Source organism: Ochotona curzoniae, unplaced genomic scaffold (assembly GCF_017591425.1).
Source record: "Ochotona curzoniae isolate NIBS_2020 unplaced genomic scaffold, NIBS_Ocur_1.0 scaffold_3554, whole genome shotgun sequence".
Taxonomy (NCBI): domain Eukaryota; kingdom Metazoa; phylum Chordata; class Mammalia; order Lagomorpha; family Ochotonidae; genus Ochotona; species Ochotona curzoniae.
Genome location: NW_024467111.1, coordinates 1,035,644 through 1,059,101, shown reverse-complemented (window position 1 = coordinate 1,059,101; position 23,458 = coordinate 1,035,644). Strand labels below are relative to the sequence as shown.

Sequence of the window (23,458 nt, the reverse complement as noted above, 5' to 3'; positions counted from 1 at the left end):
TTTGGATACGTTTTTTGGCAAAGGCAAAAAGGGAAATAAGATTTCACAGAAACCATTAAGGAAGAGTAACTCAATTTATTTGCTTAAATAAAAATTTCTCTAGAATAAAATCATACAGGAATTTCTCATCAAAATTTCTGAGAAACAAACACTAAGAGTAACTACTTTTGTATCATTCCCTACAGTAAAATTAGCCTTTAAAAATCAGTAACTTATGCTTATTGAGAAAAATGTCACTAGACAAAAACACAAATCACCTCAAACTCTAGCTTTAGATAATCAGCCCTAATATTGCAGGAACCATTCTGTCACACAACCAAGCGCATGCATACCTGAACACACCCACTCACACTCTCTCAACTTTTCTCTACATGGGATCATGAATGTTGTCCTGAGTGGTTTGGATTACAGCAGTAATACTCAGATGAACAGGTGAAGTACCAACCACTACAAGGCCAATGGAAGAAGGGTTGAACCGAAGCATGGATCCAGGATCCATGACTTGCTTTCCAGTCATGCAGGCATTTATGCATGGAACAAAAACATGACCCCGTCATGCTGATCTCTAATAGGCAACATGCCCACTGAGTACCCTGTCCAATATGTGGTATGTGTACTGAGCATCGAACAGACACTGAAAGGCAATGAAATGACCATTAAATCACCTAATAATTCTCAACAAGTGCTCAGGAGCCACTGCTTTTGTGCAGTATTATCTGTCATTCATTTGTGCAATTTTTTAAGGAGTGGGCTTGTCCTGTTATCCTGTCCAATGGCCATCTCAGGAGTAAGCAAAAGCAGTGGCTACAGGTGAGGTGTGTAACACAGGCACTCCCAGAGCTCCCATGGTTCTGTAATCTACCTTATGGAAGAAATTAAATTCACTGACCAAAGATAATCAAAGACACTGGATGGTGTCTGATTCACAGAACCCTAATGAAAGGCCAGGATGGGAGTGGCTAACATTTACTGAGCACTTATGTACCAGGCACTGTGCTAAGCACTTTCTACACTGATTCAACAACCACCCTGAGACACTGTCCCACCGTTCTCCCTGTTTCACCGACGATCTTAATGAACTTTGCACAGATGTAACAGCCCAGCCTCACAGTCAGGAAGTACAGATCCAGGTGAGCAGAAGAGGCTGAGGACTGCCAACTCCTGGACATTGCCCAGTGCTTACGCAAGCCACAAGGGAATTCAAGTCAGTGTCCAGCCAACAAGTCTGAGTAAAGGGCAACAGAGCATGTTGCTAGACTTGCCTACTGGAATTCAATCAGTGGCATCAGCTTGCCTGGTTAATTATTAATCATTTATGGTAGTACCAGGACATAACTGAATGGGGACAGCACATGAATTCCACTAGCACCCACTGAGCTCAAATTGGGGCAGAGCTCCAGGGTTGCTTTCTTGCGTGTCAGTTTTCAGGGGTACTGTCAAAAGAAAACCAGATAACATCTTACAGTAAAAGTCCCAAATTTAAGACAAAAACAAATGGCCTTTTCTGTATCTTATCCCTGCAAAAAGTCATCTTGGAAAATCACTGGATTAGCAGAGACCTAAGTCATCATGCCCAACTTCCACCATCTGAAAAACTGCTTACCTACAGCAGTCAAAATGAGGAGTGCCCAGTTTCTCCTGCATCCCAGTCCCAGGCTCTGGCCAGAGTAACCTCATGCCACTCAGCAGCTGAGCTGAGCCGTGTTCCTGAGTGGACATCTGCCTTCCTGGAATTCTTCTCTGCAGATACAGTTCATGCTCATTTTTCTCTAATACTAGAGAGCAGGTCTTCATGATCATTTCCCTCCTACAGGTTAGCATCCACGTCACTAGCTACAGGGGGAGGGTCTGCCCCAAAGCTAAAAATGTAAAATTCCAGAGAAGCTGGATGAGCCCAAGCCAAGGCAGGCCTTCCTGTGGAGGAAAGATACCTTCTGCCTATTAGGAGTGACACGTGTGCCCTGCTGACTCAATGCAGGCTTACACCAACGAACATTTTTAGATCCTTTCTCAAGAGAACTGTTCTTGTTGAACTGGTGAACTCTGGATCTGTATGATGCACTGCAAGTAGCTCACAAAATAAATTTTTCCTAGCTATGGCCCCACTGGGATATGTATGGAGCTGGTGGAAAGCCAATTCTAACTCCCCTTTTGAAAATTAATCTGCATCTACTTGGAATAATCTGGCACATGCAATCCAAAAAACAATTTGTTACTTACTCATTAGCATTCAAGCTAGCTGTGGCTCTGATGATCATGTAGCAGAGAGTGAGAGCACTGAGGAGGCCAAAACTGGCAATAATAAACCATTCTTCTGTTGACAAAGGAGAGGGAGGAATCACTCTGGGGAGAAGGCTTAAGTCAAATCCATGGCAACATTTCCCTCAAATGCAACGAAGCAGACGTCAACCAAAGTCTAAGCCAAGACTGGCTCAAGGAAGTGAAGCAGGAGAAGGTGTACCAGAGCTACTAACTGCAGAAGGTTAGTGGAAGTGCTGGTGAAAGCTGCGAGGGAGAGAGGACAGCGTGGCCCGGCCATTTCTTCTGCTTTAGGTTCTTAAGACGTGACGAGTGTGTAGGAAAAAAATATAAAACTGCAGGTGGACACAGGTCTTTTCACTGTTAATTTGTATAACAGTAAAGTAGACTAATCACACTTACTAATCTTTTCTTCTTCGTGTTGCCATTGCTGCATGGTAAAGGCCCAGCACTATGGAGGAGTGGCTCTCCAAGGTCTGTGGGTGCTTCACGTGGTCTGCATGCGGGCCTTCACAGCAGTCCTGTCTACATTCTTTTCTCTCGTGCATGGGCTCATTTAGGATATGGACTGGTGTCTCAGGAAGTGAGGCATAGTGCTTCCTGCCCAGTGTTGGAAGCAGCACTGGTTGTTGTGGCTTTGTCAGGGAGAGTTGGAAGGGTAGGGGACAGACAAGGTACTGGCCCAATGAGATGAAAACCTAGAGCTCTAAGGGTTTCTCCATTCAGAAACTTTGTTGTTAACATTTCCCCTTTTCAGAGCCTGCACTGCTAAGGCAATTTTGAAACCAGTATCTGTTTCCAGTATTTGTAACAGCGGGTCTTTCAGTTCTGGCTCTATGATTCCAATTTCCTGCTGCTGTGAACCCTGGGAGGTTAGGTCCCTCCCTCTCCTGTGAGAGACCCAGTTGCAGTTCCAGCTCTTGGCATTGAAAAGGCTCATCCTTGGCTGTTGTGGGCATCTGGAGAGTGAACTAGACAAAGGAAGATTTTCATCCTCTTCCATGAGTCTCTATCTCAGCCTTTCAAAAAAGACCAGTATTTCCAAGTATTTATTGAGAACCTCAACAACTTGAAAACCAATCTGACTCCCTGGAAAGTCTCAACTACAATCTTCCTCAGAGTTATCTCTACTTGGGTTGGTTCAACAAAGTGGCTTGACTGTAAACTCCCTTAACCCCTGACTTATGCAATGACAGAGTAGACCACAAGGATGACAAATATTTATATGCAGAGCTGTGGCTGATGCAGTTTCTTAATCTGAGCCCCATGAGACCTAAAACTGCATGTACAATTCAGTGTGCACGTATCTTGCTAAAGAAGGGTTATTGCCTTCTCTTGGATTGTCAGTCTTGGCCTTCAACGCATCTTGTGGGAGAAGGTTTATCACCCCTCTCTTGCACTGTCAGTCTTGGCCTTCACAGGTCCAGGTTTGCTCTCTGCAGATACCAGGATGCCGAGCTTGTTCTGCAAATATTTATCCACCCATCTCCATTAATGTGATGAAAATGCATAGTTAGCGTGTCCTTTTTAAATAAGAGCATCCATTGCTTCTTAAGATCATGATTCTCCTCATTGCCAGATTGAAGCTTTTTATTTAGGTCTAAACGTACATTCAAGAGTCCACATGAAAACCATCCCTTTAACCTGTACATATTTTAAGTTAGAAAAAAAATGGATATTGGCATTCTAAAAAATTAAGATAAGTAGTCATCAACCTCAAGGAGTGTGAGGAGCTGAACAGTTTTATCTTCTCCTCAGCAGCTTTACTGTATAAGTAGACGAAGTTTCAGAATTTCAGATATGTTTATGTTCTCACATCCTGAGTGTACGTCTGTATGAGTGTCAATTCAGTTCTAACTAAAGGCTAGCAAGTACCCTACCAGGCACCCAAGTATTTTAGCAGCAACCTACTGCAGCTGACCCTTGGGCACCTGTGTCCTTCCCAGTGTTAGTTAGCACAGTGCCTTGCACACTGCAGGTGCTAGGTGAATGGATTATAGTGGCTATGGAGCTACAGGGCTTTGGAGGGGGAAAGTTCAGGTAGCTTTGTTCAATTTTAGCCACATGGATTTCATTTACTAACATGATGTGTAGATTCTGCCAAATGTGATTAATTTAGATGTTGGCAGGACATTTCTACATAAAACAGACTAAGGTCTATACTTAGTGTAACAGGTGCTCAATACATATCTAATCAGTGAGGAACCTACAGAAACTCACAAACAGCCTTCCTCTCCTTTATTACTATGGATCTAGATCAGAGCTGGAAACTAAATGCCAAAGGAGGAAAACCATGGAATGCTATGAAAACACATCACTGTGAAGTGGTAAGAAATGAGCCAAACCATACCACAAAATAGTTTTACTTATTTCATAACTAAATGAAGGAGGCTTTTTGTGTTTACATGAATGACAGAATAAAACAGTGGGAAACCTGATTGTAGGAACAGTCTCTGTAAAAACAAACAAACAAACAAACAAACAAAAACAAAAGCCAAAGCATGTCCTTCAGATGGGCAGACCCACAAGCTTGCCTGTGTGAAGGGAGCAATGCTTTGTGGCAGCCTCGCCCACATGACTGACCTCTTCCCTGCCTGGCTGTGAAGCGGAATCCCATCAGCTGCAGGGCGTGAAGCTTGAGGCAAGCAACGGCACACATTGGAAGAGGCGGCACCAGAGTGGCGACAAGGAAGATGGTGAAGGTTGTTAGATGGAAATATCGTGTAAAGGATGGAACCAAAGAGAGAAGCTGGCCTGTTAGGGTGCATGTGTCCATGCCCACACACACACTGCTGATCCACTCACACCATACCTTAGGCACTGCCACGAATCACTGGATGCATTTCTTCTCTGCTTGTCAACAGCTCAACAATCATGATGTTCACAACTAGCCCAGAGTACTGTTTAGACAGATTACCTTTTGGCTTTTCTCCCATTTCATGTATAAATATAACAAAATTCAGTGCCAAAAGACCAAATAAAGTGTAAAATAGAGCAAGCAACACAGGCAGTCTCAACTCTTCCTGAAGCTGTGCATGGTTAGGTTCCAATTCTACACCATTCTGTCACTCAGTTGCCTGCAGCCTGGGAGATGTGACAGTCCAGTGCTCGGTTAGGCACACACCAGTGACGGCATGCTGTTGACACATAATGTCACACTGCCGTGTCTCCTGTTCAATGTCTCTTTGCAATGCAAGGTTCATCAGACAACTACTAAGACAGACTTCTGGATGACTACATGTCATAGCCATTCCTGTCAAACACACAAATGCACACACAGCTCCTTATAATACAGAAAGCTCCATCATTCCGAGGGTCTGAACAACACACATTACTTTCTGGATTACAGGCCAAATGGCTGCCCTGCACTTTGGCAAGGGGGTCACCACTTACTTGTTACTGCAATGCTGATCACCCCTGTTCTAGGAGTGAGTTCTCCATCCTGAGGAAGAGGTGATATTCCTGAAGTCCGAAGTGGCTCAAGGCCCAGGGAGTTGTCGCTGGCAAGGTCGCCCAGGGCTGATCTGCGGTTGACTGCTTGGGTTCTGGTCAGCCTTTCCATATCAAACGCTACATTATCAGTACATGGCAAATTTGGCTGCAAGACATTTCCAGATTAATAACTGTAAGAACAACAAATTTGCATGTAAAACTCTACACATCTGCTGCTCCCTTGCAAAATGGTTCCCCCATTTCTCTGCATAGCTGTCCACTTTTTCCACTGTCACCCAAAAGCTTTTCTTCAACAGGAACACACAATGTTCTTCCAGAAATGGCACAAAGGAAAATCACAACCCACAGCAGAGCTGACAAATGCAGAAAGAGTGAAAGTTGTGAGGGTAAGGATGACAGACATCCAGTTTAAAAATCAGCTCTATTACTCTGGTCAATACTTAAGTGTCAGTGTTGAAGGATAATGGCGAACATAACATATCTCTCTGATTGTACCATCTGGTAGTCAGCTGCTAAAACATTTTCTGCATTTACTCTATACAGCCAAGACCAGTTCCGAGATTAATATTCGCAAACCCTAGGAAAATAGCTTCAGAGCCTAAGTACTGAATATTGAAGGCCAGTTAAGAGCTGCCTGCAACCCGAGTCTTCCAATGATAAACTCCAGATTTCACAGTGTGGATATGCCATTTCCCAGCAACCTTACGTTCTACATTTGCTTGCAGCAGACAGCATGTAAGAAGCAGGACTGGGAAAGTTGGTGAGAGAAACTGATAGAAGTGACAGTCAACTAATAGAACTGACAACTTCTTGGGCCAAAGAATTGCTTTAGATCATTCCAAAGTGCTATTACAAGTATATATAACAGTACGATCGCTGATGCTTTTTTAATGAGTCCCTGTTAAAAAAGGTCTATTATGTTTATTATATGTAAGGAACTGCTGACAGTCTGTAAGGGTGAGTCACTACTTCCCAAACATCTGCTGTGTGCCAGGCCTCGCGACAGATCCTTAAGTAGCAGTGATGCTGCCCCCTAGGGGACACATGGGAAGGCCAGCAGACATGACTGCTGTGTCGGGGACATGTGGCTTCTGGGACCTAGTAGCAGATTCTACAATGCACAGAAAAGCTCCTACCAGGAAAAAGTGTCCATTCCAGGATCAGAGAGGCCCTGGGTTGAACTACTACATCACTGGAAGGATCTCTGTGGACAGACAGATGGGACAGTACTGCCTAACAGGACTGTACTCAAGTGCAACTGGGGAACATATTTAAAACAGGACTACTTACATCTCTATCAAGGAGAAATGAGGAGCTCATGTGTGAGAACAAACTCAACTTTTTGTTCCATAAGGAGCTTATCCTTTTATTGTTTTATTAAGGCTAGAAATCTTTGTCCCCCAAAAAGCATAGCCTGGATAAATATTCCTTTAAACAAGAAAACACTCTAAGGTCCTTGGGAAGTCACTACTAATCACACCTGCCAGAGCTTATCTCTATGCAGCAACCTGGCCTCTGTCCCCGTCAGGCTGTAAAAGGCTCTCCTGGGCTTTGGGCAACACCTACCTACACGGTTTGCAACCTGCCAACACTCAAGAAAGCAAAGGCAAACGAAGAGGAGGGAACAGGAGTGACGCCATCCTTTCACAACTGGCCAGACACTGAAAATATCACTACTGGAACAGAGTCAAAAGCCCATGCTATTGCCGGTTTTTTCTCAACCATTTTAAAGAGATGTGGAAGGAAGGAAAATCAGGTCTTCCCCGCCATGTCAGTTGTTCACCACACATCAACAACTCAACAGAAGCACACTTGTAAGAGGGGACAGTATTGTTACCTTATTTCTCCTCCTTGGAGTTCCCTGAGTAGTCTGGGAGAGAGCAACTGTGAGACTAACATGGCTAATTCTCAAATAAAGCCCATTTTTTCATGACACACACTCATGCCTCTTCTGCCAACTATGTAAAAGGACACAAGAGTGATGACAAACAGGAAACATACCACAATTCCCAGGGCCTTGAGAATGTTCAGTTTGCACATAGGACAGGTGCAATGCTCACTCAGCCAGGGATCCACACAGGATTTGTGGAAAACATGCCTGTAAAATAAGGGAGAACCACGTCACAAGTTACATCCTGAACTTAAGACCAAAATGGAAAGAAATGAAATTTTTATCTGTTTTCTCTCTTCTAGGATACATTTGCTAACACCATGAGACAAACATTAGGTATTTACATATTTGCAGGAAATCTGAGCTCAATCTCACGCAATAGCACTATATAACGAGTAATGACAAACAGGATTTGACCATTGGGAGATTTTCTTCCACCAATTTCAAAACCACTTGAGGAAACTAAGAAGATTCATTGGAAATAAAGGTAATATCAATTACAGATCAGCTATATTTTCTGTAATAGATAAAAAAAAATGGAATTTCAGAAAGATATTTAAGTGAGGGATAAGCCAAAAAAGTTCTCTGTATAATTATTAGCTTCATGAAACCCTATCTGTCATTTCAAACATTGTTTTTTTTTTTCCTAAAAAAAAAACAGGGCTGGCTTGATGGCGTAGTAAGTTAAACCACAGCTTACATCACCAGCATCTCACATTGGAGTTCTGGCTGATGTACTTCTGTCCAGCTACCTGCTAATGTATTTGGAAAAGCAGGAAATAATGGCTCTGGAGCTTGGGCCTGTTACCCATGGGGGAGACTTGGGAAGCAGTTTCTGGCCCTTACTTTGCTTTTTGAGTAATGACTCAATGAATGGAAGATCTGTCTCCCCTACTTCTCTTCTGTTTTGTCTCTTGAATAAACAATTTTTTTTTTTTAGAAAAAGAACTTCATGTGCAATCTGTATTCAAGACTTTGTAAAACTTGCAGGTGAGCTAAAATTATTCTAAGGATGAATAGTGCCTAAGAATCTAATACTTAGCCTGCAAATTCCAACTGAAAATGTTGAAGGAGAGGATGGGTGCTTTTTTTCTTGCTTAGAATAGGAAAGTCACACCCTCATGACAAAAAATAATTCAGTTATGAAAAACTTTGCGTAATTTTTAGAAGTTATTTAGCTATGTATTTGAAAAGCACAAGTGACAAGGAGAGGAGGAGGGGCAGAGACAGAAAGCAACCTTTCATCCACTGGTTCCCTCCTTATATGCCCATAAAGGCTGGGATTGGGTCAGAGCAAAACCAAAAGCCAGGAACTTTCTCCTAGTCTCCATACAGGTGGCAGGAATCCAAGTACTTGGGTCATCCTCCAATATCTTCCCATGTGCATTAACAGGAAGCTGGATAGGAAAAGGAGTAGTCAGAATACCAATCAGCATTGTGACAAGGGGTGCTGGAATTGCAGGCAGCAGCTCAGCACACTGCACCACCAGCTGCAGCACAGGACCAGTTATGCATGTTTAGCAAAGAGGAATAAAAGGGAGAAAAGACTTTGGGAAGCTCAGGAGCTGTTCAAGCTTAAGCGGGCCCGCACAGCGGCTTCCGTGAAGGCCCAGAGTCCTGCTCTGACCCAGCAACCTGTGTGCTCCCAGGCTTCATCAACTCCAATTTTTAAAATAATTATTGGAAAGGCAGACACACAGCGATAATGACATACAGAAAGAAAGACCCTCCATTTGCTGGTCCACTCCCCAAGTAGCTGCTGTGAGCTGATCTGAATCCAGGAGCCAGGATCCTCCTCCAGGTTTTCTGAGTGGGTTCAGGGTCCCAAGGCTTTGGGCTGTCTGACTGCCCAAGTAGAAGTGGAGCAGCTGGGACATGAACCAATATCCACATGGGATCCTGGTGTATGCAAGACGAGGACTTTAGCCACTATGCTATCACGCCAGGCCTTAGTCTCCAGTTTTCACAGCATGACCTGCACTCCAAGAAGCAAAGCTGCCTGCCCATTCTCTTTCCCTTCCCTCTGGCACAGGCCTCCCTCCTTTCTGCACATCTCTGGGGTCAACTGTCCTCTTGGCTCCCTCGCCCATTCTCCCCACCCTTGTTTCTGGCCCTTTACTCCTCTGCTTCAGCCCACTCACTGTGGCCTTTCTCTTCCTCTAGGAACAGTGAACAGTGCAGTGGCAAGCCTGCTGGGCACTCACAAACCATCTTTCTAACTCCCACTGTCTCACCTCAAAGACTGGGGAGTGAGGAGCACTCCATCCACCTCCTGAGGCTTTCACAGCAGTAAATGAAAACCTGTGGAATGCTCAAAGAAGTGCCGAGAGCCACCTGACACGAGCAAGCATTGGGTCAGTAAAGCCAACATGGACACATCCCAGGACACCCAGCAGTGGTCAAAAGCTCTCGCAGCAGAACCTGGATCCCTGTGTGCAGCCGGGGCCTCCCACTGACCAGAAGGCATGTTGCAGACAGCTGCACAGGCTTCTGAAGGGGCTTCAGGGGTAACAGGGGCTTGAAGAGAAGCCCCTTTGCATTGTTGTCAGGGACAACTTGCACAGTTAAGAACACAGGTGAAAGCAGTACAAAGCTGAGGCTGAGAATGGCGACCAGGGAAAGGACAAGCTCCTCCGAGCTTTCACCAAAAAGTCCTTTATTCCTATAAGAAAATACTTGGGGATACAGAATGTGAAATAGAGAACATGAGAGGGACAAAGTCAGTAACCCTAAGAGCCCTCCCCTTCCCACATCCACACACGCCTTCACTGGAGGACAGAAAAGCACCCAGGGCTGGGCTGAGGGCTGTACATGGAAGGTGAGGTGTTTTCACAGCTCTGCAATCTCTTAGTGCTGTGTGAGGACCTGGGAAATACAAAATGAGTCAGGATTATTAAAGGTCAGGAACCAGAACTCTTCCCCCAGTGGGGCCTGGCAGCAATCCTTGCTCACACAGGCTGGGCCCTACACTGGGAGGGGCTGCATCAGCAGACTGACCCAGTCTGCTCCCAGTGTGGCAACTCCCACACATGTCTACCCAGGCTGCAGCATTCTACTGCTACGTAAGTATTTTTAACTACTAAAATTCTGTGGCTAACCTTTAAGTAAGAGAGGTTTAAATAAGGTAACAGTTTTTCAGTTTCTGAGACAGGCTGACTGGCTTCCAAGGATGATCAACAAGGATGGCATCCAAGGATGATGACACGAGAAGGAGGTCCTGGAGCAATGCCACCTGCCATCTGTCCAAAATAAACGGATGTGCCAGTGGACAGAAAGAAAAGGTCATGTAACACAGAGCCAGCACCCTGAGAGGCCTGGCATCCACATACAGGCACTGATGGAGGCAACGAGCAGGGAGGCCTGGCATCTACACACAGGCGCTGACGATGGAGACAACGAGCAGACAGACAGGCTCTGACTCTGAAGACCAGGCACAAGCGCTGGCTGACTGAATGTTAATGAGTAGACAGTTGCAATGGGAAGCAGCAGACCAGTAAAGAGGGAGATGCAGGTCAAGGTCCAGGCACACAGGGAAGCATCAGACTAGAGGAGCACACCTGGAAGCCTTCCTGAAGATAAAAAATGTGGAAGGTGTTTCACTTCTTACTTTCTCCAGAGGCTGGTGGGGAAGTGATGTGCAGAGAGTAAGGATTACGGAGTAGGGGTGTTTAAGAAGAAACACTGAAGGTGCTGCTGTGACAGACAACAGGCAGAGCCAACCAGGGAAAGAGCCCATACATGGCAATCTGTGCAGACAGCTCATATACAGGAAGACAGCAAGCTGACAGAGCTGCTTGGTGATGGATGCCAAGGCCGCCAACCACTAGGCCACACAGAAAACAAAGAGAAGGGAATCTTAAGCAAACGGGCACAGAGAAGCACCTGCTAGAAAGCTCAGGCTTGGAGCAGATCTGGAGAATTTTTAGTGGCACATCCATGTCATGTGGGTGTTGGTGGGCACAATGCAGAGACTAAAGATGCTGCTAAATACCCCGCAGTGCACAAAAGGCAGCCCCCACCACCTCCAACAATGAGCTGATTCCAAATGTTACTAGTGCCAAGGCTTAGAAACCTTACTCTGCATCAAAAGTTATCACAAAACATTGCTCAGTATGGAAAGCTAATTCTTAATACCCCCGAGGACCATATTGAGAGCAGACATTTTTGGGGCAGGTTGTGCAAGATGGTTTAGAGAAGCTGTGCATGGTTGAGACATGAGACTTAAGAAGAATAATAAATACCTGCAGGCTCCAAAGGCCACATGGAGAACACGGACACACAGGTAGGGAAGTAGGCACGAATAGTCAAAAAGGACCCAGCACCGGAAATGGCTGAGTGAACAGTGCTATGATCAGGGAGGCAAGATAATTCCTTAAAAATGCCCACATGTCTGCTGCTGATCAGAGGCAGGAATGCAGCAGAGGATAAGATGCTTGTTGGGACACCCATATCACACACTGAGGTGCCTGGGTTTAAGTTCCGACTTTGGCTCCAAATTCCAGCTTCCTCTTGATTCAGACCCTGGGAGGCAGTGATGATGACTCAAGCAATTGAACTGCTGCTACCCAAGTGGGAAACCCGTACTATGTTCCTGGCTCCAGTTTCAGCCTGGCTCAGCCCCACTCACCACTGAGCGAACCAGTGGGTGTGAGCTCTCTCTCTCTCTCAAACTAATTAAAAAATTCTATATGTTCAAAAACTAACTCAACAAGGGTCGAGAACACTGTTTGGCTTTAGCTAAAAAAATAGTTAAGTCATCCAGGACCTTGATGGAGGTGGTGGCCCAAACCCCTTCGGATGCTTCAAAAGCTCCTGATTCTGATGCACAGCCAGGTTTGGAAAACACTAGATGCAATTAAGAATTTAGAATGAAATTTGGAGAAAGCAACACTTAAGGGATGAACAGCAGAAAGGGTTCCCAGAGCAACCCAGAATAACCCATTAGAGGCCAAGGCTCCGTGAGGAGGACACATTATTTCAGCACCAAGCACAAACGTCTGGTGTTGCTGTTCTAAGGCATCAGGTAGTCCTGGGGCATCCTGGGCTAAAAATAGCAGACAAGGAGGTTGGAAAATCTTGGCTTCTTCCTGTCCATTCCCATGTCAGAGCAGGCAGGTGTCAGGTAGGCACCAAAAAATCCCTTCCCTGACGGACGTGTGTGTGTGTATGTGTGTTTGTGTGTGTGTGTATCTTGGCCTCACATTTTGGGCTATAAGCAATTACACACGAACAAAATCCGCCATTATACGATTTTCCATACGGTAGCGTATATCTAGTTTGATAGATCTTGCTTTACATGTCAACTAGTATGACCTGCCTTCAAGAATTTTGAACTTCTATTTCAGTAGAGTCCTATGATTAAAACAAATAAAAAACAACACGGCTCCTCCTAGGCTCAAAACAGATTACTCTGAATAATTAAGACCAATCACCTCTTGCTGGGCTGGGCTGAAGTCAGGAACAAGAAAACTCAACTTCAGTTTCCCAAATGGGTGGCAGGAACCCAATTTCTTGAGTCTGTTATTAGCAGCAGGCCACAGCCAGGTATCAAACCTAGGTACTCTGTATGTTCATGTTTCACTTGGCCTACTGGGATAGGACTGTGTGGTAGAAACCAATAAGCTCATGAAGAGTTTGAACTTCTGAGGCACCAGAGTACCAGTGAGTACTATATTTTGAAGTGAGGTGTGTGGTCCTATCTAGGCAGTGCTGATGGTAAAGGCACTGGCTCTGCCACTTCTAAACTGTGCAACTCTGTAATCAGTAGCTTTCACTGTACAATTAAGATTACTTGAAGCACCAAAAGATAGTCAATGTAACTGGCATGGGACAGAGGATCTGGATCAGAACTGGCACAAAGCAACTGTCAGTCCTCCCCAGCTTGTGCAGCTCACACTCAGCACTGAACACTGTGGAGGTCTCACAGACAGCCTAGTGAGCAACAAAGTGGCTGCTTTTGAAAACCAGAGCCCAAAGCGAATGACGCATTTGGAGGTTGTGCATGTACATCTTTCCTAACAAGACAAGACTACACAACTGGTTCCTGAGAAAGGCCCACCATGATGGAAATGTCTGCCAGAGCAGCCATGGAATGGGTAGGTTGATGCTGGCTGACTGGGAGATGACAAAACACACCAGCAGCAAGCTTTCTGAAAGAGAAAGCTGACATACTTGCAGGGAAGAATCCGGACAACATCATTTTGCTTGTAACTCTCTATGCAGACTGCACAGTGGTCAAAGTCTGGGTCCGTCTCCTGAAAGGAAAAGCCCAAAAACAAAAGTCAATTCTCAAAACCTCCTGGGGTGGCTATAGTAAACACACAGTCATGAAGTCAAAGTTACAAAGAAGAACATGCTGGGTGTGGGCATCTGGCTTCCACCAAGGCATGGGTAAGCTCCTAAGGACACCAGTGGGAACGTATGGGGCCCTCCAGGGCCCCATACAGAGTACCTAGGTTTGATACCTGGCTGTGGCCTGCTGCTAATAACACAATGAACCTGGGGATTTCTATACATGCTTGATCCCTGGCTGGGGGTGGCAAGGTTGGGGGAGCCCTAGTTTGTGTGGTGTGCTGGTGGACCAAGAGTGGGAAACTGAATATGCTTGAATTTTGAGTGGTTGGAGGGGTAGAGTCCCAGCATGCAAGCCAGGAACTTGGGTTCCTAGTGGGAGGGCAGAACTCCAGGCCAGTATGCCACAGCACCAGAAGACTGGGCTTGGAAAGACTAGACTGGGAAACCCATGTGCTCCCAGGTGCAGGGACTGGGGATTGCTCAGGGAAGAGGGTTTGGAGATACGTGGGAGGGAGAACCACCAAGGGAGTATGTTGCAAGTAAGGAATGACTTCTGGGAGATTTCTGTGAACAAGGCCCCTGTACTTGCAGGTAAGCGAGGGGGCTGAAACAGAGTGACTTGGGGGAGGGAAGCTGGAGGAACTTTCTGGGTCAGACTGATGCACCTGTCCACGTGGGAAATCTGAGCGGCTAGTCAGCATTGGTCACTACCAACTACTACCCACCGATGCACACTAATGCTAGGACTGGGGGAGGCGTCTACCTGGCAGGGCTAGATCGCAGTACCTGCCAGTGAATGTCAGAACAGAGGATTGGTAACATTAGGCTGGGCCATGGCACTAACTGGCATTCAAGAGAACTAGGTATAGAGGCAGATTCTGTGGGGGATATGTGGGCTCACCTCTGTAGAACTGCAATATCTGCTGGTTTGCTCAAGGGCTGGGGGTAGTAACAGGCTGAGCTAGGCATGGCCATGGAACACCACCACACAGCTGACACTTGTGGTTACTGGGGTTGGGAAAAGGCTAGTCCAGGCTGTAGCACCCATAGACGCATCCAAGAATAGGACGTGGGGCAGGCTGGGCCAGAACATGCACTAGCCCACACAAAGGTTGAGACAGAGGGGGCAGACTAGGCCAGGTAAGGGCATAGCACCTACTGGTACATGCGAGATCTGGGTCTAGAAGTGAGCTGGTAGGAGACCTAGGGAAACTCCCCTGATGGGCCTAGCTCCCATTGGTGAGCATGTAATTTTGGCATGGGTGTTCATCAGGCTGGGAATGGCAACTCCACTTGTCAGCAAGTGTGTGTTTTGGTTTTGGGGCGTGGGGGAGGACTGGGCAGGGCTGGACTCAACCTTAGCACACTGGCATGAGCCAGGATGGAGTGCAAGCCATGCTGGGCTAAGCTATCAACCTACCAGTTCGCATGAAAGCCAGGGATGGGGGCAGGCTGAGCCGGGCTAGGCTGCAGTATTCACCAGTGAGAATTGGGACTGGGAGTGGGACGGGACAGGCCAGGCTGCACCATCCAATGGCAAAGGCCAAGACAGGAGACTGTGAGAGCTGGAATGGGGGTGACAATTTGGGCTGGGTATGGCTACAGTACCCTTGGCATGGGTGTGAACTGGGTCTGGGATGTGCCAGACTGGGTTAGACTCCAGGCTGGACTAGATCTCGCTAAACCATGTGAGAGCTGAGTCCAGGAGTAGACCAGGCATGGGCTGGGTTGTAGCTAGCACCCAATAGTAAAAGCCGTAACGGCAACAGACCAGTTGGGCAAGGCTGTTGTTCTTGCCAGGACAGGAAGCAGAACAAGTTGGGCTGGCCAAACACCCACTAGTGTGCATGAGATCTGCTACTAGGAGGAGACCTGATAGAGGAGCTTGGGGAACTCCTTTGTCTGGATGCAGTCCCTGCAGGTGAGTGCAAGAATTAGGACTGGGAGCAGTCCTGACTGGGCCAGGTTATAGTACCCACCAGCACACATGTGGATCAGGTCTGGAGGTGGGGGGTACAGGACAAGCTGAGCTGGACCACAATGCCAGCCAGTTCACATTAGGGTCAGGACCAGGGCCTGGCTAGGCTGGACTAGGCTCAAGCATCACCAACATGAACAGGAACTGGGGGCAGGCTGGGCCACGCCAGGCTATAACACTAACTGGCAAATGCCAAGGTGAGGTAGGACATTCCATAGTGGGCTGCAGCACTCACCAGCATGCATCAGACCTGGGTGGAGGTGAACCAAGGACTCTTTGACTGGCCACTGTTTCCTCTGGTGAGTGTGAGAACTGGGTCTAGGGGCAGACCAGGCTAGCAGGGCTACAACATACACTGGCCTAAATGTGAGCTGGTTTAGGTGGACAGCCAGGCTGGCCTAAGCAACCACATCCACTGGTACATGCATGAGCCAGAGGAAGTGCAGGCTGGTTGAGCTTAACCATAGCATCAGTTGGCAAGTGCCGGGAGGGCGGGGCTAGACTGCAGAACCAACTGGAAAGTACAAGATTTGGACCTGGGAGTGGGCCTAATAGGGAAAGTGTAGGTACCCCTCTGATGAGTTTCAGCTCTCACTAGTGAACATGAGAACCAGGGTTGTGGGTGGACCTGGCTGGACAGGTGGTACCACCCACCAGCATAAGTGTGGGCTGGATAGTGGGGTCGACGGAGCTAAGCTGCAGCACTCACTGGTGTGTACAAAAGCTGAATTATAATGTGGAACAGACTGAACCAGTCTGCTGCACTAGCATTATACACAAGAACTGGGGGCAGGTCTACTGGGGGTTATTGGTGGTCACTCCAACTGGGCTGTAGTTTCCATTGGTATACCTGATGGCCGAGTGTGTGACAGGCAGATTTGGGCTGGGTTACAGCATCCATTGATTTATGTAACAGATGGGACCGGAGACAGAACTGACCCAGCAACTGCAGCCACCAGAATGTGTGTAGGCTGATGTGAGTGATGGACTGAGCTGGACCCCGCATGGGCTAGCACACATAGGAGTCAGGTAGAGGGTCACTTCAGTTTCTTTGGGGACCCCCTAACTAAACTAATGGAATCAAAACTCCAGCCATGTGGAGAAGCAGTAGACAGTATGTCCAGATGCACACAGGGAATTTGGCTGTCCATTGGGGCCTGCAGAGGACACTTAGTACCACAGCGAAGAACAGAACAGAGGGCAGAACAAACTGGACTTCTCTCCCAGCCAAGCCTTGACAGCAAGTATCTGGGTGAATGGAGATGGCTGGATGTGGTGAAGTTGCAGTTAGCACAGAGAGAAAACACACTTCTGGCTATTTAATGTACAAATAGTTCCACTGGAACTATTTAAAGATGCATATTAGCTTTTAACAAAAGAGAACTCTAGGTAGCACACCTGGAGGAGAGCAACACTCTAGCAGACGAGATAAATGGGAGTGTTCTCTCCCAGTAAACAACAACAACCTGACTTCGGCATGTTCACAGTGCTGGTTATTTAATTACTATACCTTATCGCCCTTCTTCACTGTTCTGGTTGTCAATTTACTGATGGCTTTCTTGGCTGCATCTCCAAGTCGACGCTATGATAAAGACAAATAAAAACAGACATTAAGCATGAGCTTTCCAAAGGATGTTCTTTTAAAAATATGCTTAAATGTGTAAATCCCCTATGATTCTGTTATTGCATGTAAGAGAATTCTAGAAATGCAAATAAAAACATCAGGAAAACTGGAAGCTGTAGCACATATTCAGCATTCTGGCTGGACACTAACAGGTGTATGTGGTGGGAAGTATGGCGTCACAGTTACTGTTGCACAAGCAGATGGAGTACAACTGCTCTGTCAGTGTTTTCTCATGGTACCCGGGTAGCTTCCATGTTCTACCCCAGGAATGCCACCTGACCTGCTTACGGCCCCATCAGTGTGAGAGCAGAGTGTACTACAAGCTCTGCTCCTGCCATGGTCTCCAATCTTGGGAAGGTTTACTGACTCTTTTAGAATAATTGCTCTGTTCTTAGAAAAACCTCAACGCTGGATGCATCCATCTGTTTCTAACAGACATTGTCAGGCACCAATGACCCTAAGGTGAAAAGACAGAGAACCCCTAACCTTGCAAAACTGAGTTAGATAACAGGCCACTAAAACCCCCTCCTGTGAGGCTGTTCCACAGAGCCCACCCAGGTGCAGCGGCAGCACCACAGAAAGGGATGCCAAAGCCAACAGCTGGAAGACTATGTAGGCAGGAGTCAGAAGAGGAACAGCCAATTCTGGTTAGACAGGCAGGTGTGTGTCCCATGGACAAGGTCTATTTCACCATGTACACTAGGCATGCTTGTGAGTTTGGGGCCCTCAGGATTCTCACAGGTTCCCAGACACCTTAGGACACACAGGCATTCCATATACAGCAGGATCCTAAACTGCACAGGCCAAGAGGCAGATGTTGAAGTTGAGGGAGACGGGGACTAAAACAAGGGAGTCTACATGAGGATTTAAAAAAAATATATAGGGTGCCATTACCATGGTGTAACGGGTTAAGCCCCCTCCTGTGGTGCACCTGTTCAACTTCTGGCTGCTTCATTTCTGATACAGCTCCTTACTATGTGGCTGGAAAAGCAATGCAAGATGCAGGATCCTTAGGGGCCTGCAGCCAAGTAGAAAACCCAGAAGAAGCTCCAGACCCAGACTCAGGCTTTGGACTAGTCTAACTCTGGCCGCTGAAGACATTTAGAGAGTCAGCAGATGGAAGATCTTCCTCTCTCTGTCCCACTTCTCTCTGTAAATCTGCCTCTCAATAAAAATAAATAAACCTTTAAAAAGTATACCTATACAACAGTATAGGTAGAAAATCATAAAAAAGATTTACAAGAAATTTAAAAATACACAAATAAGAACCTACTTGGGCTACAAATGAGCTCCAATGACCAATATTCCACCTACACTTTTGACCTGTTCACCTGTTTCTTTATGATGTAATTTATCTGAAAGGCAGCATGAAGGAGAGAGGGAGAGAGAGAGGTCTTCCATCTGCTGGCTCATTCTTCAAATGGGCACAAAAGTTGGGGCTCAGCCAGGTTGAAGCCAGTGTTTTCTTCCGGATCACCAACGTAGGTGCAGAGACCCAAACACAGGAGCTAGCTTCTGTTGCCCTCGCAAGTACCTCAGCCATGAGCCAGATGGAAATGGAGCAGCTAGGACTGAACCAAAAACCATGGATATCAGTGCTGCAGGTGGCAGCTTAATATACAATGCCACAGTACCAGCCCCCTCACCCTTCTTTCTTGTGCTTAAAGATTTAAACTTCATAAGCAACATGTGATTGCTACTATCTTACCTACACAACAGTTAATCTCAAACTACACAACCACTTCCCAGCTGTCTATGGTGTGTCTTTTTTGACAGCTGGCTTCTTTGAAACATGACTCAAAATGCTGCCTTCAAATCTCTTAGTGAGAATTCTCTGCATTACATCTGTGTAGAAGGGCTGACGGATGGAGGGAAGCTGTAGCCAGTGACGCTGCAATACTTTATCTGGGTGTGGTCTAAGACCCAGCTGCTCTGCTTCCAACCCAGTTCTCTGCCAATGTGCCTGAGAAGGCCATGTGTAATGATGCAAGTACTTGGGTCCCCGCCATCCACAGGAGAAAGACCTGGATGGAGTTTTAGACCCCTGGCTTTGGCCTGGCCAGTCCTGGCTACTGCAGCCATTTGGGAAGTGAACTAATGGATGGTAAGTGTCTTGTCATTTCTCCCCTCTGCCTGCTATTCTTTCTCCCCTAGCAGTTTGCCTTTCAAATAAATAAATCTTAAAAAAAATCATAATGGAAATCAAACAAAATGTTACAGTCTACTCACCAGCCTGTATCTAAAGCTATACTTTGGACTCCATATCTTTTAGGTACTGCCTTGCTTACGCCTTCGGAATCCAGACAATGTGCTTTCATCTTTAGCGCAAATGGTTTTCTAATTTCCCTTTTCATTTCTTCCTTGACCCATGGGTTATTTAGAAACTAATTTCCAAACATCTGGGTTTTTCTGGAGATCTTCCTAATACTGACTTACTTAATTTCAAGGATTCAGAAAATATTATTCTGTTTGCAACTGAATCCTTTTACATTACAAACTTGTTTCATGCCTGCAGTGCACTTCATAAGCATTTGTGTTCTGCTTTAGGTCCACTTAGTTGATTATCTTGTTTAAGCATTTGTTTACTTATTTGTTTTCTTTCAAAGATTTATTGACTTTAGAGATAGAATCATAGAAAGAGAAACAGGAAGGAGTGGAGAGGGGAAGAGGGGAGGAGAAAGGTAAGGTGGGATGGAAAGAGAAAGACAATCTTCCAGGAGCTGATTCATTCCCCAAATGGGTATAACAGTCAGTGCTGGGCCAAGATGAAGCCAGAAGCCGAGAACTACAACAGGATCACCCGTGAGTGGTGGGGCCCAAGCACCCACGCCATCTTCTGCAGGTTTTCCAGGTGTATTAGCAGCAGGAAGCTGGATAGGAAGTGCAGCAGCTGGGACTTGAACTGTTGCTCACACATACAGCACCATGACCCATTTCATCATATGCTAGCCCTTGAATTACTGACAGGATAACTTAATTATATGACTGTAATTACTGACTATAATTGCCAGTTTGTGTATCTCTCATTGTGGTTCTATCAACTCTCACTTCCTGTTTTTGAAATTTGTTACTATGTACACAGATGTTTAGGACTGTAATGGTTTCTGTTGAGTTGCCCATTTTTAGTGTTAAGGAATGATTTTATTCCTGGAAGTTTTGCCTTGAAACCTACATGTATTAACATAACCATTTTAAAAAATTTTGTGTTGATGTCACTACTTTTTATAATTTAAGTTCTTTCTTTTTTTACTTAAAATTTATTTATTTATATATATAAGAGGCAGAGACGGAGGTAGGCAGAGATTGATTCATCCACTAGTTTACTCCCTAAATGTGTGAATGTGATTTCTGTAGCTAACACACAGTTTAATTTTTGTTGGTTTTTTTTTTTTTAATTTTTAATTGGGAAGGAAGATTTACAGAAAGAAAAACAGAGAAAAAGATCCTCCATCTGCTGGTTCAATCCCCAAATGGCCACAACAGTAGGAACTGAGCCAAACCAATCAGAAGCCAGAAGCCAGGCGCTTCCTCCTGTTCTCCCACATGGGTACAGGGTTCCAAGGCTTTGGTCCATCCCCCACTGCTTTCCTAGGCCATAAGCAAGGAGCTAGATGGGAAGTGGAGCAGCCAGGACATGAACCAGCACCCATGTGGGATCCTGGTGCTTGCAGGGAGATTAGCCAATTAAACCACTGCATGAGGCTCAGACATTTAAAAAAAATAATCTGTTCTACTTTTACCTAAGGCATTCCGACCATATACCTTCAAGTGCTTATTGATATGGTGATGCTGGAGTCTACACACTGCGATCTGTTTTCTGTACTTCTTTCTATTCTTCCTTTCCTGTTATTCTGACATCTTCTGAGAATCTGAGGATTCCCTTTTTCTTCTTTGTGAGTTCTACTGTAACTATTTATTGTGTTATTTTAGTGGCTGCTGAACATGTAAGAGGGCACTTCAAAAACATTCATGGAGAGGAGGCATGTGGTCTAGTAGCTGGGGATATTAATGTTCCGTAACAGCACACACAGGTTTATTTCTGGCTCCACTACTGATGCTGAGAGGCAGTGGTGAGGTCTCGAAGAAACTGGGTTCCTGCCATCCATAAGAGACCTGAATTGAACTGCTATGCCCCCAATTCAGCTCCATCTAGCCAGTGCCCATCATCTGTACTAAGAATGAACTAGCAGCTCACTCACTGCACTGCAAATAATAATAATAAAGGAAAGCTTATTTCCAGGTAAATGTCTGGCTGCCTGGTACATAGGCAAATGTTACACTGCTGGGAGAAAAGCAGCTAATAGCTGGTGGGCATTCTGGGCTTGGTTAATGACGAATTTGTGTTAACGATACCAGTGTGCCAGCATAGCATACTGGGGAGACCTGGGAAGAGAGCAATGGAGCACCTGTGTGCCACCATGGGTACACACCAGCTGAGGCCATCCCACTGTCATGAGTGCATGTGGTGGGGCATGTACTGCTAAGGGTTGGGGGACAGGGAGCAGATCCAAATGGTGGCCACTGAGGGATTATTTGACATATATTAAATGATTTCTAGGTTTCTATGGACAAGGCCAATGCATCTGTAGATAACTGAGGGAGCAGAGATGAGGTGGATCAGAAGGGGGAATCTGAAGGGCCTCACTGGGTCGGGCCAATGCACCTGCCTGTGCACACAAGAACCTGGGCTGGGGGTGGACTCAACAACGTTAGGTCACGGTATGTGCTCAAAAGGGCCATATTTTGGAGCGGTCTGGTAGATTTTTTGGGGTCACCCCAACTAGGCTGCAGTACTTACTGGCAAGCATTAAGGGCTGGGAGTGGGCCATGCTGTCATGTACTAGAACCAGGGCTGGGAACAGGCCTGGTAAGGGGTCTTTGGGGATGCCCTTGCTAGGCTGCAGCACCTGCTGGTATGTGTGAGAACTGGGGCTGGCATCACAGAATCCCCAGAAAACATGAGAGCCAGGTCTGGAAGCAAGCCAGGTAGGGGTTCTCAGCAGTTTTCCAGAGTCAATGTTGCAGGTGGGCCTGGAAGGCATCCTTACGGGTCTCCTAAGCTGCAGCATCTGCTGGCACAAGGAAAGGTTGGGTCTGAGGGTGGGGTAGGACAACTGTAGCACCTGCTGCCAGACATGGGGGCTAGGTCTGGACAAGGGCCTGGCTGGAGTTCTTGGGGTCATCCTGACCAGGTTGTAGCACCCGCTAGCACATGCAAGGCTGGGTATGAGGCCAGGCTGGGCTAGGTGGGGCCAGACTGGGCTGCAGCACTTGCTGGTGTACATGAGAGGGGCTCTCAGGAGTTAGCCCGGTAGGTCCACTCCACTGGATCCCCAACATCAAAGAACACCACACAGATGTCTGGTCTGGCCATGGAGCATGCTGTGGGACTAGACTGCCCCCACTGTTGACTATGTAAGGAAAGAGAACATACTGGGATGCACATAAAAGATAGGACAGCTGGCCTCTCTGATTCAACAGAGGACAATGAGCGCCCCGCCATAAAATGGAAAGAAGAGCAGGCTAAACAATAATATCGGCAAAATTCTCCACCAAGCACCAAGGCTATGAAGAGACTGAAACACAGACAGCTGGCAGGTATGGGAAGCGGTATCTCCTACCTGGAGCAGAACAAATGAGACTACACAAGTGACACCCTCAGGACATTCCTCTCCCCGTCAGCATCCCTGAGACAAAATCAGGGCCATCCATGTCCCCCAGCACTGATGGGATCTGGCATCAAGGAGCGGTACAACACCTTTGCCTTCCCCCAGCTGTGGTCACATGAGGGAGGGCAGGGTCTTATACATAACCCACCTTCCCCACCTACATCCCTGCTCATCCCATCCAGAGACCTGTATGGGACTGCAAGCCTCTCATCCATGCAACAAGCAGCTAAAAACAAATAAATTTAGACTAAAAAAGTGAAGCTCATGCAGAAATGGAATTAAGGCTAATT

At 46.3% G+C, this 23,458-nt stretch overlaps 1 protein-coding gene across 3 annotated transcripts in view; it reads right to left on the bottom strand.

Annotated features, from left to right (window-relative positions):
• Window positions 1-23,458, bottom strand: part of RNF130 (ring finger protein 130) — a 127,849-nt gene that overhangs the window by 20,815 nt on the left and 83,576 nt on the right. For 2 of the 3 annotated variants that reach the window (XM_040964475.1, XM_040964474.1), the window contains exons 4-7: window positions 17,386-17,457; window positions 13,775-13,857; window positions 7,714-7,810; window positions 5,653-5,857 (exon numbers count right to left, since the gene is read on the bottom strand). In XM_040964475.1, coding sequence (XP_040820409.1) covers window positions 5,653-5,857; window positions 7,714-7,810; window positions 13,775-13,857; window positions 17,386-17,457 — 457 coding nt within the window. Of the gene's footprint in view, window positions 1-2,220; window positions 2,315-5,652; window positions 5,858-7,713; window positions 7,811-13,774; window positions 13,858-17,385; window positions 17,458-23,458 lie in introns of all 3 variants that reach the window. The other variant, XM_040964473.1, reaches the window with a different exon arrangement.